General features: G+C 36.8%; 5 protein-coding genes and 3 non-coding genes across 8 annotated transcripts; 5 read left to right on the top strand and 3 right to left on the bottom strand.

Moving 5' to 3' along the window:
* Positions 1-168: 168 nt before the first annotated feature.
* Positions 169-314, top strand: T24H10.11. The gene has a single exon (NR_051520.1). It is a non-coding gene; the product is annotated as an Unclassified non-coding RNA T24H10.11 (non-coding RNA).
* A 630-nt stretch (positions 315-944) lies between these two features.
* Positions 945-965, top strand: 21ur-15099. The gene has a single exon (NR_051519.1).
* A 921-nt stretch (positions 966-1,886) lies between these two features.
* On the bottom strand, positions 1,887-3,593 carry T24H10.4 (Transmembrane protein 53). Its single transcript, NM_063544.7, has 5 exons — positions 3,496-3,593; positions 3,266-3,330; positions 3,066-3,204; positions 2,512-3,019; positions 1,887-2,324 (listed from the first exon to the last, which is right to left on the bottom strand). Exons 1-5 carry the CDS (start codon positions 3,549-3,551, stop codon positions 2,079-2,081), a joined length of 1,014 nt encoding a protein of 337 aa, NP_495945.2. The 5' UTR covers positions 3,552-3,593; the 3' UTR covers positions 1,887-2,078.
* Positions 3,594-4,526: 933 nt separating this feature from the next.
* Positions 4,527-5,745, top strand: dnj-23 (J domain-containing protein). Its single transcript, NM_063543.6, has 4 exons — positions 4,527-4,666; positions 4,718-5,172; positions 5,219-5,284; positions 5,388-5,745. The coding sequence occupies exons 1-4, from the start codon at positions 4,579-4,581 to the stop codon at positions 5,505-5,507; spliced, it is 729 nt and encodes a 242-aa protein (NP_495944.1). The 5' UTR covers positions 4,527-4,578; the 3' UTR covers positions 5,508-5,745.
* 21ur-13301 lies at positions 4,528-4,548 on the top strand. The gene has a single exon (NR_051518.1).
* A 236-nt stretch (positions 5,746-5,981) lies between the features above and the next one.
* dyrb-1 (Dynein light chain roadblock) lies at positions 5,982-6,612 on the top strand (the record flags this gene model as incomplete). The annotated part of the gene is made up of 2 exons (NM_063542.7): positions 5,982-6,060; positions 6,295-6,612. The coding sequence occupies 2 exons, from the start codon at positions 5,982-5,984 to the stop codon at positions 6,501-6,503; spliced, it is 288 nt and encodes a 95-aa protein (NP_495943.1). The 3' UTR covers positions 6,504-6,612.
* Positions 6,613-7,675: 1,063 nt separating this feature from the next.
* On the bottom strand, positions 7,676-12,029 carry T24H10.5 (uncharacterized protein; the record flags this gene model as incomplete). The annotated part of the gene is made up of 6 exons (NM_001330957.1): positions 7,676-7,966; positions 8,062-8,227; positions 8,382-8,648; positions 8,707-8,885; positions 8,929-9,218; positions 11,852-12,029. 6 exons carry the CDS (start codon positions 12,027-12,029, stop codon positions 7,676-7,678), a joined length of 1,371 nt encoding a protein of 456 aa, NP_001317726.1.
* Positions 12,030-12,557: 528 nt separating this feature from the next.
* Positions 12,558-13,756, bottom strand: T24H10.1 (Putative transcription elongation factor S-II). Its single transcript, NM_063540.3, has 4 exons — positions 13,612-13,756; positions 13,473-13,559; positions 13,091-13,420; positions 12,558-13,043 (listed from the first exon to the last, which is right to left on the bottom strand). Exons 1-4 carry the CDS (start codon positions 13,747-13,749, stop codon positions 12,672-12,674), a joined length of 927 nt encoding a protein of 308 aa, NP_495941.1. The 5' UTR covers positions 13,750-13,756; the 3' UTR covers positions 12,558-12,671.
* Between the last annotated feature and the right edge of the window lie 250 nt (positions 13,757-14,006).

Below are 14,006 nucleotides of genomic sequence, written 5' to 3'. Positions count from 1 at the left end.
GACTCGTTCTTTTCCTTTTTCTCTCTTTTTCTATCTCTATCTCTTTCTCTCTATTTTCCAGATCCATGACATCCATAGACGCAGATAGACAAACGAACATTGAAAGAAAACATTGAAAATTGAGAGAATCCAGAAGTTTCTCATTCTCTCTATTTTTCATTCTCTCTTTCCACCACCCAATTGACATTTAGAAAGGTAAATGGAGAGAGAAAGAGAGGAAATGGATAAAGTTCGCAGAAAAATGTTACCGTAAATAATGTGTCAGTGTGCTTGCTTCACGTTCTCCGTCTCTTTTCCCTCATTTCTCTCCGCTCCTTTGACTTCTGTATTTGCCTTTCCATCAGCCACTTATCTTTTTGGAAGTTCATTGGCTTTTTCAGAGCTCATCTTGTTTTTCATTCTTTTTAGGCCTGACCTCATTAGTCTTTTACCCATAGATCTTGTTTATGCACCCAATAATAACTAAAATATAATACGTTTTTTGCAGGGGTTTGAAGCTTTCTGATCCGGTTTTTCAAATTAATAAAAACCGAGAGTAATAAAAACTCATGTTTCAGTAAATCCAATTTTGGAAGTCGACCAGAAAACATTTTTTGGAAAATTTGGCAATTTACTAAAACTGTTAATGAACATTTTACTCTGGAGTGTTCGATTATGACATTCGAGAATTTTGTCTGCACATACTTCAACTAGACCAGAAATACTCTAGATCATTTTTACAAAATCTAAACATATTTTGATTTTCTTTTTGAAATTGTTTGAGGTTTTGTTTTTGGCACAATGCAAAAAAAAGGTTTTTTTTCAAAGTAATTTATACTATTTTTGCATGTTCGGTCCTAGATCTTTCATATTTGTAATACGTGATAACATATTATTAGTAATAGCCAGATTTTGACTACAGTTACAAACATTTTTTAATTTTTTGAACTGTTTTACCATGTTATTCAGCATACCAAACAACTCGTCTAGATATCAAAACAAGTTTTATTCAAGGTAACATACCGTGTACCATACCATTTGGAAAGTACGGTAGATATCAGTTCATTGCATTTGGGAATTTGTATCGCATTTGCAAAGTTAATTTTGATTGGTAGATTTTTTTCGGCACTTGCACTTAATTTTTTCATAGAAACACCGTAATTTGCATAAGAATAGTCATTCGGCCTAACACGATCGATGCTAATTATCTTTTATTATTACTAACTTCATGTTTTATTTGGCTTATTTGTGCTGATATCTAGAGGCTTTTGAATTGTACATTCGTGAACCAGGAATTGGCCAAGTTTTGCCAATTTCGGAACCAAGTTGGGTACGAAGTTTCGAACATAAATCTGAAAGTGTTTCATTGGTCTCCAATAGTCATGATTTGTGATTCACTTTCCAATTTACAATATCAACAGTAGTATCTACTCATAATTGATAACTTCGTATTTTCTCTAATCATACTTATGTCTCTCACGATTCCATACAATTTCGCGTTCGTTATGGTTGTCTGCTCATCTTTTTGTACACGGTCATCAAAATGAAATCGGAACGAAAAAGCAGTCACAAATTCGGAAATCATTGCAAAAAAATGGTGGGAGTAAGAATTGAGAGATTAGTGGAAATGGCATCACATCAGAATCAATTTGAATTCTCTCTTTTTTTGTGTTTCCTCTGCCCACCCATTCACATTTCAGGTGATTTCGAGAACAAATTACGTCGAAAGGGAAACGCCTGGCTGAAAATAAAAAATTCAGAAAAAAAGGAAGAAAATAGAAAGTGCACGCACCGGCATACGTAATAAGGAGCCCCTCATCTAAATAATATTTACGCTTCCAAGATTCTGTTTTTAGTTTAGTTTTTTTTAGAAGGAAGGAAACTTTTTTTCGTGTAATAGCAGGGACTTTCAAAAAGTAATAATTTATATCTAATGTCAATAGTATCAAGCAAAAGCTTTTAAAGCGAATAAAACTGGGACATAGAGATGGAACGTTGGGAAAGGAGATGGGAAGAACCGGTCAATTAATATATAAGTAATTATGCGAATTACCATCTATAAATATTAAGAGAAACAATAAAAATCTATAGATATGAATCTAGTAGGCAAGCTCTTCAGGTACATCATTTTGTGCAGCTTCTTCAGTTATTTCTAACGGCACACGACTTCTATTCGCTGGTAGATGGCCTGATTTCACAAAGTCTAGGCATTCTTGAGTGTACGTCACGGGATGAGATCGGAGATGTTGGCAGTGCAAAGAATCGAGAAGACGAAGTTTTGAGATTGAAACACCACGTTGCTCCATTAACTGGGCGTATTCTTCGATGGATTCTTCGGAGCAAACCTGGAAAAATTTGTTAAGCTAAAAATGTGTTAAATCTAGATTCTAGAATCTAGAATAAAACAATTAAAACACTGTAAAAACTAGCAAAAAATTTAGGAAGTGTAAACAAAAAGAAGCTTTTTAGCTTTTTTCAATTTTGGATTTCAGAATACCTATTTTTTTCTTTTATTTTGAAAATTCAACTCACTAAGTCTGCAGGTCCATAAATATAGAGCTGCTTCGCCGGTAGATTGTCAAATGTTATCATTTTGAAATACGCATAGTGTCTCTCGTAGATATCCTTCTCCAAGAATGATCTCAACCACAAAACTCCTCTATGAAATGAGAAGAATGTATAAAGAACTGCTCGATATGATCCTCTCAATGCTCCGTGGTAATGACTCGGTGGAAGTGTGGCAAACGAGATAGCCTGTGCACTTTGAGATGGACTAGTGAATGCTGGACAACTATCGAAGATAAGTCCTCTGGATTTTGAAAGAACTTCTTTTCCATTCTCGAGATCTTGTAATTGATCCCAGTATGCTGCGAGCAAAGAGCATCCATTCATAGAGAATACGTGGAAGTAGATTGTTGTGATGTCATTTTGGTCGTGGAGAATCTCATTCAGAATTCGATGAAAGCACAATGCAAACGGGCGATATGACGAAAAACTTCGGATTTTAGCGATTGGAGCAGTAAATCTTACTGTAGAAATTCTGTAAAATTAATTTGATGTTAGTTAAGGGTATTTTTTTTTCTTACCCTGCATCCTGATAATACTGTGCGTATTTCGACAAGTATCGGTCCCTACAACCGGCCCATCCGAACAGTACAACGAGAGTTTTCGAACCAGCAACAACATTTTTTATAGCAGCTTCATTACCCGATTTTTTCGATTCTTCTGAAACTAAAAATTTAACAACTATTTTTTGAATAAGAAAGGATTATATAAAAGACAATACCTTTATTAATAGTGATATCCTCTGCTTCTTTCTCAGTGACCTCAGCTGGAGCAACTAACGTCATTCTAAAAAAAACAAGAAGATAATTTCGAAACGCCAAAACTTTAAATTGTGTGAGAAGAATGATTCACATCTTGCTTGCACAACACAACGTTTGCTAACTATTTCAAAGGCTGGGTTGCAGAAAAGTGTACTATTGGAGAAAAACCATTCAAAAAATTAAAACTAACCCAAGATAGGTCAGAACAAAGGCCGAAGCGAGTCCGGCAACAGCTTCTAGGATCATTTTTAGAAAATTGATTTACGAGCACACCACGACACCTAAAACAAAAATATATAATGAAAAATCAAGAAAATTGGGGAAAGGAAGGCGCCGAAATTGGGAGGGCTCGGAGAGCTCAGGAGAGAAATAGCTATGAGATGGAAGGAGGGCGCTAGGCGCCTAGAGATGGGAATGTATGTGGAATAATAGTCTTGCTAGGAAAAAGGACACGGCCTCGTTCTCGTTTTGCCTCGATTTTGCCTCTCTCTCTCTCTCGCAAACAGGCATCAAAGACTACATTGTAGTCTGCTCGTTCTGTAACTTTCATGCCTTTCGAGTTTGTGGAGTGACAATGAGCCTACTTCAAATAATGTTACGAAACTTTAATGTTTGGAATAAGGGGAAACAAACAGCAAATTTTTTTAGAACAAAATTCAGAAAAAAAAACAAATAAATTCGGTTTCAATCGGGCGAATTTGGTTACGGTGTTAATTAAAGGTGCATACGAGTTTCAGATGACAAGGTCTCACCACGAATCACAGTCTCATGGAGTTTTTTGAATTTGTTTTTTTTCTTATTTAATTTTCAACTCCTTTTTATCGATTTTTTCTATTCTTCAGCACGAAATTAAGAATAAATTGAAAAATATTGTAAAAGTAAAATAAAAAAATTTCGCAATAGTTAACCCCAATCTTAAAACTCCTGACTTAAAATTGAATTTAAAGTCATTTCCATGATCCATTTCTGTTAAATACATTTCTTCGTGTATTAGGCAACAAACAACGCTCCAAATAATTTATATTCATCCACTCCTGTTATCATTAATATAAATATTAGTAGGTAACGCGTTTCTGCAGAAATTTCATGTCTATTTTGCATTTTTTAAATTCAATTCTGACCGAAACTCGTGTTTGAACATGGCGCTTTTTTATTTGTTCGTTAGAGCAAATTTGCGATTCCAGTCATTTTATTTGAACGTTCTTCTCCCAGTGGTATTCACTCTTTCGCAACTGTTTTCTATTGATTTCTTCCATTTTTCAGCCAGCTGATTATGTTTCTGGAAGAATGCAAAACTCACTTCAATACGGATTGTCTCTACGAGCTTCTTGGCGTGAAGAAAGATTGCGATGAGAAAGCTCGTAAGTTTTTGGGAAACAAATGTTTAAAGTTAGCGAAAATTTATTTTTTAGTTAAAAAAGGATACTACCGCCAATCAATGCGCTGGCATCCGGATAAATCGAATCTTGTAGAAGAAGATATGCAGACGTACACAACGAAGTTTCAGCTTCTCAACAAAGCTTATCAAATTCTTTCCGATGAAGAGAAAAGGAAAATTTACGATGAAACCGGATCAGTGGACGATGAGGCTGGAGAGCTGAATGAAGATGCCTTGAAAGCATGGAGAATGATTTTCAAAAAGGTGACAAAAGAGGATATCGATAGCTTCATGAAGACGTATCAAGGATCTCGTGAACAGAAGGATGAGCTCGTTGTGCATTACGAGAAATTCAATGGAGATATCGCGAAAATCAGAGAATATGCTATCGGATTCGATGGCGTCGAAGAGTTGAAAGAAGCATTGGATAAACTTATTGATGATGGAGAAATTGAGAAGACGAAGAAATATGAAACGAGCACTTCAGATGTAAGTAATGCAGGTGAAATATGTTAAAATTTATGTTTTATTTCAGAAGAAGATGAAGGCTTACAAGCGTAAGGCTGAGAAGGAGGCAATCGAAGTTGAGAACATGACACAGGTATGTCATGGCAGTAAAATCTGTCACTTTATTTATAAGTTTTATCATTTACCGTTAGGTTACATTTTTAGTATATTCATATGCATAATTATTTAATTTCCAGAACAATTCGGATCTTGTCGCCCTGATTCAAGGTCGCCAGAAGGAACGTGGCACGTCGTTCCTCGATTCACTGGCTGCCAAGTATGCACCTTCTTCCTCCAAAAAGGCAAAGCGGCAGTAATTGAATCAGAATCCGCCCCTTCTTTCGTCACAACTTATCTTTCTTCCTTTCTCTATCTTCTTACTTTTCCGTATTTATGTATTCCCCTTCCATTGGTCACTGCTCCTTGTTCCATACACTCCGGAATTATTTTTTCTAACTTTTGAGATCTCTAATCGTTTCTTTTGAACTCAATTTTTTATAACTGAAAACTTGTGAAATTGCTATGTGGTATTTATAAAAAACATGCTCACTTCTTATTTTGTGTTATTTTGTTTTTATGCCAAAAGTTGTGCCCAACTTTTGAATATCTTCTTTTCGTTTTCTCGTCGCCAAGTTTTCAATATCCGACGAAAGGAAATTGAATTTATATCTCCTCAAGTGGAAAATGGAGAAAATTTTGGCAGTTCTCAGTCGACCAGCAAGTGAAAAATTGCATTTCTGTGCTTATTTTTCTTCCATCTTACAAACTTATCAATTTCCATTTGATTTCAGATGTCTGATTTCGAGGAGACTATTCGCCGTCTACAGTCAGAGAAAGGAGTCGTTGGAATTATTGTTGTCGATTCAGCCGGTACGTTTTCCTAGATAATTCTATCCTGAAAATTGTTTAGAAATGTAAAATCAAAATTAAAAAAAAAACAAAATTAATAGAAATTGTAAAAGTTTAGAAACTAGAAAGTAACATTTAGAAAAGTTAGTGTGGTCTCAGCCGAATGGGAATTACCACCAAACCTTGACAACTAATTTTCCATAAGCTTTGACCAATAAACAATAACTGTTTTCCATGAAACTAGATATTTTTCAGGCCGAGTTATTCATTCGACAATCGACAGCGACGCCACCCAGTCTCACACCGCATTCCTGCAGCAGTTATGTGAGAAGACAAAGACTTCCATTCGTGAACTCGATTCGAGCAATGATCTAACATTCCTGAGGCTTCGAACGAAGAAGAACGAAATCATGATTGCTCCAGACAAGGATCACGTCATTATGGTTATCAAGGACCTCTCGTAAAAACTGGGACCAACATTCAAAAATAATGAAAAAGCATTATATCTTTCTACCCTGCTTGTGCGATTTTAATTTATATCAGATATTTTTTCCAAATAAACGGCTTATATGCAGTTGTTTTTTCTTTTGAAAATGCTTAGAACAGTGTCCCTCCACGTAGTAAAAATACGTCCGTAGCAAAAGAGTAAAACGTAGTAAAACATCCACGTAGTAAAAGATAAGGTAGTAAAAAAGTATTTTCCGTAGTAAAAGATCTATGTGGTCAAATCGTAGTAAAAGATATCACGTAGTAAAAGAGCTAACTGTAGTAAAAGATCTAGATGCGGAATTCGTAGTAAAAGAGATTCCGTAGTAAAAGAGATGTTGTAGTAAAAGAGATACGTAGTAAAAGATCAAGTAGTAAAACAGTATTTGCCCAATTTTTGCCTCACCCTCCGTATTCGCCAAACTTGGTTCCTACTAACTACTATCTGTTCCGTTCTCTAAAATCACCTTGCCAGGCATAAGTTTCATGATCGAAAGGTCGTCGAAACGTGATTGGACGACTTTCTACTTTACCTCTCAGAAGTTCTGTGCGGAGGGTATTGCTTAGCTTCCGTTGCGTTGGCAAGAAGTCATAGGCACTAATGATGAATATATCACCCATTGAATCTTGTTCGCTTTGAATAAATACTCTCCAAAAAAAAAAAATTTTGCAACAAAAAAAAACAATTTTTTTCAATCTGTCGTTGGAAAATTGGTGGTATTAATAATCGTATAGTACTACCGTACGCCTGGAGTATTTCAAAACAATATTTTATTTTTGAAACAGTCAAAAATTATGCCGAACAAACTTGAAGAAACCAAATGATAATTAGCATGAAATGAAAATGCAAGACAAGAAAAACATGGAAAGAGCAAGCAATAAAATGTAGCCTAAACAGAAAAAATACAAATTTGTCACTACCATACAAGAACCATACAAGAATTAATAAAGTGAAAACTCAAATAAATAAACACAATCAAATTTAAAGAACTTAGTCGCCTTTGCGAGAATGCACGTCATCAGTCACGAGGATACATGTGGCTGGAATTCTGAAATAAAAATCAAAATAATTTTCATTATTAATTTCCATAGATAGTGATGCTAATCTAACTTGGGAAATATTTGTTTTGCCATCAAGAACTGAAACTCACTAGTCCTCATGATTGATATCCTCTTCTCTTTTCATGTGATGTTGGTAGTTAAGCTCAATGATCTCATGATCTTCAGTGTTAGGAGTCTTCGAGTCTTTTGCAGCAATAGAACAGCATTTGGATACTTCTATAAAAATCTGCGTTCCAAGGCACATTGGAAGTAGTTCCGCGCTCAAAGTTCTAACACTTCGATAAGCTTTTTGAGAAGTAAGTTTGGCGATGCAATCAGCCCAGAATTTACAATTGTTCTCAACCATCGGCTTCGTCGTCTTCAAATCAGTTATAAGTTGCTGAAAAAGTGTGACTATATTGAGAAAATAATAATTATACAATCCCCGCCGGCTGAACATTCGCCGTTAAAATACTTTTTTGTAAACCATCATACCTCCGGTCCAGACACTGATCCCTCCTCTTCCATAATCGCCAATAGTTCGAGTTTCTTGTCTTCAAGAATTGTAGGATTCGACGTTAGGAATTGTCCCACGATTCGTTTTGCTGCAGTAGTATCTTTCTCCTTCTCTTCCAGTAGAATCCTTTGAACAAGAATTGACCTGAAATAATCAAATTCATTTTTTCGCATTTTTAATTTTCAGCATAGTGAAGATTGATCGGAAATTGGTTCAAAAATTTCTGAGAATTTCGATCAAACAAAATTTCTCTATGCTATATTTTTTGGGAACACTAGAAGAGTTTTAAACCACTTACATATCTGATGGAAACTTCGCTCCTGCATCGCCAAAATATTTTCTAGTATCGCTCACATTCGATAGATCACGGATATATTTCATGATCGTTACTCTACCAGTCATATTTTCCATCATTAATCCTGCAGCCAACAATCCGGGTCTCATCGGTTTATTCGTTTCCGCTCTCACCATGTCGAAAAGAATTCTCGAATCTGGTGTATGAGCTAAGGCAAAACTGTAGAGGCGGAGCCGATCTCTTCGCGGAGAATTCTTGACATATTTCTGCCTGAAACAAATGATTGCAGAAACATTGGATCCAAAAAAAAACAAATATTCAAACTGACCAAACATCTACCATAATGTCTCTCGTAACAGAATTAGGATTTACTTCTTCCAGAAACTGAATACTGCTTTTCTCGGTCAGTCTTTCTTCTTGTACTTTTTTGAAAAAAACAATATTTTCTTCCACATCTAATGCAACTACTTGAATAATTTTCACAAAAGCTTCGCTAGATGCTTCATTCTGAAATAAAATCATACAAAGCATTCGTACAAAAATGGCTTACTTCAAAATTAACTCCAACTTTCAGAAGAACTTCTGCAGATTGGACTGCAACTGAGACACGTTGTTCACCGATAATAATGTTATTAGTTTCTACACCGGATTCCTCTCCAATGAGGGTTTTGATGTGCTTATTTATGCTATCCGACTGGACCAAAAAAACGAAAATTTGTTGAGACTGAAATCCGCGTAGTTCATAGTCTCCAATTTGTTTGCATTTCATGTTCTCGTGTTTAACTGCTTTCATAATTGACTCGAGAGATCCAGTGATTGTTAATTTTGCATTCCTATCACCTGAAAATGAAAATTAATTAAGAACATCGTTGGTACTCTCATTTCGGTTTACTAGATCTTCTCAACAATAAGTATTACGGGAACACAAAATTCTGAGAATGCGTATTGCGCAACATACTCGAAGCGCAAAATATCTCGTAGCGAAAACTACAATAACTCTTAAAATGACTACTGTAGCGCTTGGGTAGATCTGTTTCGAGACAAATTTCCGTTCCAATTTTGACAGCGATATCAGAATTTCTTTAGTTTTTTCGCATTATTTTCTTATTTTTGTTCTTAATTTTAATAGTTTATCGATGAATAAATCCCGTAGATCGATTCCCGTAAATCGACACCAGCGCTAAAGAACTCATTTAAAGAATTATTGTAGTTTTCGCTACGAGATATTTTGCGTGTCAAATGTGTTGCCCAATACGCATTATCAAAACTTAGTGTTTCCATAATAACACAATAAACTCAAAAAAGTACGTACAGTATCTAATGGTACAATAATGCTTTCCCGAATCCTGTAAGTCAAAAATTTCATGATTTTGTACCCTATCAATGATGCATTTAAAGGTGGAGTAGAGTAAAACAAATTATTTAAGTTATAGAAAACCAGCCAAGTATTCTCAAAAAATTTAAATTTGAATTCCCGCCAAAATGTGACGTCACATATGATGACGCCACAAAAGGGGCGGGGCCTATGGGACCCCTCTTGTGTGATTGAGACTACAAACTACAGAGTTCAAAGACCAAAGATCAAAGAGCAAACTTTCATAGGGACATACATTGGCGCTTTATATATATTGTAAATGATGGACCATAACTCACAGGCAAAGCGGAAAGTGCCCAAAACGGTCCGTTCACGGACCGGGAACGGCTCAAATTTAAGAACAGTTCACGGTTCGATTCCCGGTCCGTCAACGGACCGTCAACGGACCGTAATTGAACCGTAAGGAGACTAAAAAATGGGAAAATTTTTTCACCCTCCAGCTGCCCCCTTTTTCTTTCCCAATGCTCCTCCGAGCTCCGGTCTTGCTCCAGACCGTCTTCCGGTGATCCTTCGTTGTAGCAATTCTATCTGCCTCAGCCGGGGTAGAACTTGTCCACTGCCTGTCGATTGATTACTGGCCCATCACCTTACCGTTTGGCCGTTCGCGCACGCGAGGAAAAGCAATAGACTTCGCATAAATAGTGATCAGCTCGCGCTCGCGCATTTTCTTCTGGTTTTCACGTCTTACACCAACTTTTTCGATTGTATTTTCAGTAGTTTCTGATTCTCCATCTTGCCGTTGGACTTATATGAAAGCGAACGATAACAATTGACAGTTTCGTGTAGTTCAGAACTTATTTCGCATATTTCTCAACATCTACCTATACGTGCTCCATCTACTTGTAATACAGAAATGGCACTTACCATATTTCCTCTATTAGTCTTGCATGCAAGACTAATTTTCGATTGGACCGTAGGGTTGCAAGACTAATAGAGGAAATAAGGTATATGCGTTCTACTTGAATGATACCTTAATTTCTTAAAATACACACGGAACAGAAAGAATGATTCCAGAATGTATTGTTAGTAAAATATTTTATGATATTTCAAAAAATGCTCCTGTTGCTCAGCTGAAGAAGACCAGCAGAGAGAGTGAACGTTGCGTATACGCAGTATCTACCCAATTGTGGCATTTCATCTTTATTATTGATATGTTTATAGGATTACATTAATATAACCTCTTTTACACACAATTTCATGCTTAATAGCCTCAGTTAGATCGCATGCGATTACGGGCCGCGTACGGACCAGTTGGACGGATGATAGACAAAATGGTTGCCCAGAGGAATTTTTTTCATGAAAATTGTGTTTTTGAAGTACCTACAATGCTATTTGGTTCATTGTAGCCAGTTGGCTAATTTTTTGCCTGATTCAAGGTTTAGTTTTAAAAAGTGCAGTTTTGCCGATTGGGACGGTTAATTTACGGATCATCTACGGACCGGCTAAGGCCAAACTACGGATGATCACCAAAACGGAGGATAATACGAAAAAAAATTTTCATGAAAATGGAGTTTTTGAAGTGCCTACACTCTCCTTTGGCTAATTTGAGCACTTTTTCCGTGCTAGAACCTGAAATTTTCAAAAACAAAAATTTGGTGCCCGGGACGGTTCATTTACGGTCCGTCTACGGGCCGGCGACGGACCGTCTACGGACCGGAAACGGCCCAACTACGGCTCAAGAGCCATCTCGGTCGGTAAATGTGGTGTTTGCTCTAAATAATGCATTTAACGACGTAAAAATGCTTGAATTAGCCAAATGGTATCATAGGTTTTAAAAAAAATCGTTTTCTTAAAATCCATTTTTTCCTCTTAATGGCCATTTTTTACATTCCCCGTAGTTTGCCCGTAATTGGTCCGTCCCGCTTTTCATATCCGTAGTTCGCCCGTTAATGGTCCGTTCCCGGTCCAAGATCCGTAAACGGACCGTACCCGCTTTGCCTGTGACTGTAGAAATTTTTTCATGGAAAATTCATAAATTTAAGAAAGATTGAATACTTCTACTTTTAATTTTTTTTCCGTAATTACGATCAGTTTCCTGTCATCTGGAGCAAACTTTATTCAATCCACTCCACTTTCAACTGAAAATCATCGAACATACCAGGATAATCATCGATATTTATGAAGCATCCGGCTTCTTTACAAATATCCTCCAATGATTTTTTGATAATTTCCGGGTTTCCTCCAAAAGAATCCCTCTCAACAAGAATTTTAACTCCAAATGTGGAAGTTCTTGGACGTTTCGGATGTGGAACATTTGTGTCACTTAGAGCTGCCATTTTCTGAAAATAAAAACCACCTTTCAGATCGTTTCTTTCCATTCACATTTTCCATTACACCAACGTGACTCCACCTCACCATCAAATTTTAAAAGTGCACAAATTGGCTTCTGGCGTCTACTTACCAAAATAAAGAAGATATTTAGCTTTGATAGAAGAAGAGAATTTAGAGAAAGAAAAGAAAGGATGTATTAATTTCTCCCCTTAAAACCAAACCACGTTTACTTACACGCGGTTATTAAGGTCGACACGTTTAGTTTTATCCTTTTTATTTGATAATGCACCGCTACCGTATCAATTACCAATATTCTTTTCGTCCTGCTATTTCCATCATGTTAAACAGCTCATTTATCAGCTCGCTGAAACAGCTCTCGTAGTAACTATTGGCATTATCGAAAGTGAAAAATATTTTATATGCAATACAAGTTTATATAAAATCAACAAACAAATTTACCACTTTTCAGTGGATATGGGGGGGGGGGGGTGGAGGAGAGTGAAGATTAACAAATAAATTATCAGTTAATTATTACACAAGCCAGAAAACTTATAACAATCATATTTGAGTATCCGTGGAAGAGTGTGTATGGGGTATCTGGCAAAACTACCACGTGAAGACAATTTAGAAGAAAGAATCTCAAAAAATCAGCAAAACTTCCAGCGATTTCCGCACTCGAGACAGAAGACAAATGTTGTCATCGGTTCGTCGGAAGAACGAGTTTGAAGCTGAGTATAGGTGCAATTCTTCTTTCCACATTTTCCGCACTTGAACATGTCTGATGGAGTTCCTTGCTGGACGCTCATTTGATGTTCTAGGATAGCTTCCTTCGTGAATTTATCACGCATCTCCCGGATTTCAGCGGATGCCATTTCTTCGCTGGTCATGGTTGCAAACTTTTCAGCACGGACGACACCAGTGAGAACATTTTCACGTAGAGCAAGGTTCTTTTTATCACGAAGATTGAAAATGCGACTACGAACAGCTGCTGAGTAACTCTTGTTTGTATCACGGTGAACCTATAATCAAAAAGTTAAAAATGTTTCACTTTCAGGATAAACCATACCGAATAGAGTTTCTCTTCAATTTGGACAGCTAACTCCTCTGGATCGAGTGTTCCTTGTGGCATGTCTCCAAACCGAAGTGCCGAAAGTAGAAGTTGTGCAGATTTAAGACGGGTCTCGTCATTTTCAAGATGTTTCGGTGGGAAAGATGCACTGGCAAATTGAGCAACTATTTCTGGCCGACTAGATGGTTCTGGCCGCTTATATGGAGCCTCGATCTTCTTTTTCTCTGGTTTTGCCTCTTCAACACTTTCCTTTCTGTGCTTCTTCGCAGGTGGAGCACCACCATCATCCTGTGACTTGCTCTTTCCATCAACTACATTCTTCCAATCCTAGAAAAAAAATAATTGGAAGTAGCTACATTTCATTTATGAAAAAAAGTACCTTAATGATGTTCTTAGCCCGCTTTGCAACAGCATCATCTGTGACTTTTTTCCGCATCATATTCACTTTTATTCCAATGTTGGTTTTCTGGAAAACAATTTTATTATTACTTGATGGACAAAATTAAAGTAGAACTCACCTGGATTATTTCGATGCTCATTGGAATTTTCGACAACTGGTCGAGCAGCTTATTGCATTGTTCGACGGATTCCATTCCATTATTGCAAATATCGTCAACTTGCTTGCACAACGATTGTGTTTCCTCGAGAGCGGACATAGCTGCTGCAAGACAAAAGGTAAAGAATGACGGAGAGTATTAATTATGTAGTGGATTATAAAGAGAGAAAAGATGTGGACGCGCAAAAAACACAAATATCTGTGAATATTGACTGAAAACGAAATTGGTACATTTGAAGAAACGCGTCAATAATCCGAATAACGCGTCAGCAAAGGCACCTGGCGCATTTCTCGTGCGCCTCTCCTGACCTGTCTCGGATTCTGGGAAAGTTACGATGATTTGGCGATTTTCAGAAA

Source organism: Caenorhabditis elegans, chromosome II, assembly GCF_000002985.6.
Source record: "Caenorhabditis elegans chromosome II".
Taxonomy (NCBI): Eukaryota; Metazoa; Nematoda; class Chromadorea; order Rhabditida; family Rhabditidae; genus Caenorhabditis; species Caenorhabditis elegans.
Note: the sequence above shows the minus strand (reverse complement) of the source record. Positions and strands in the feature narration are given on the sequence as shown.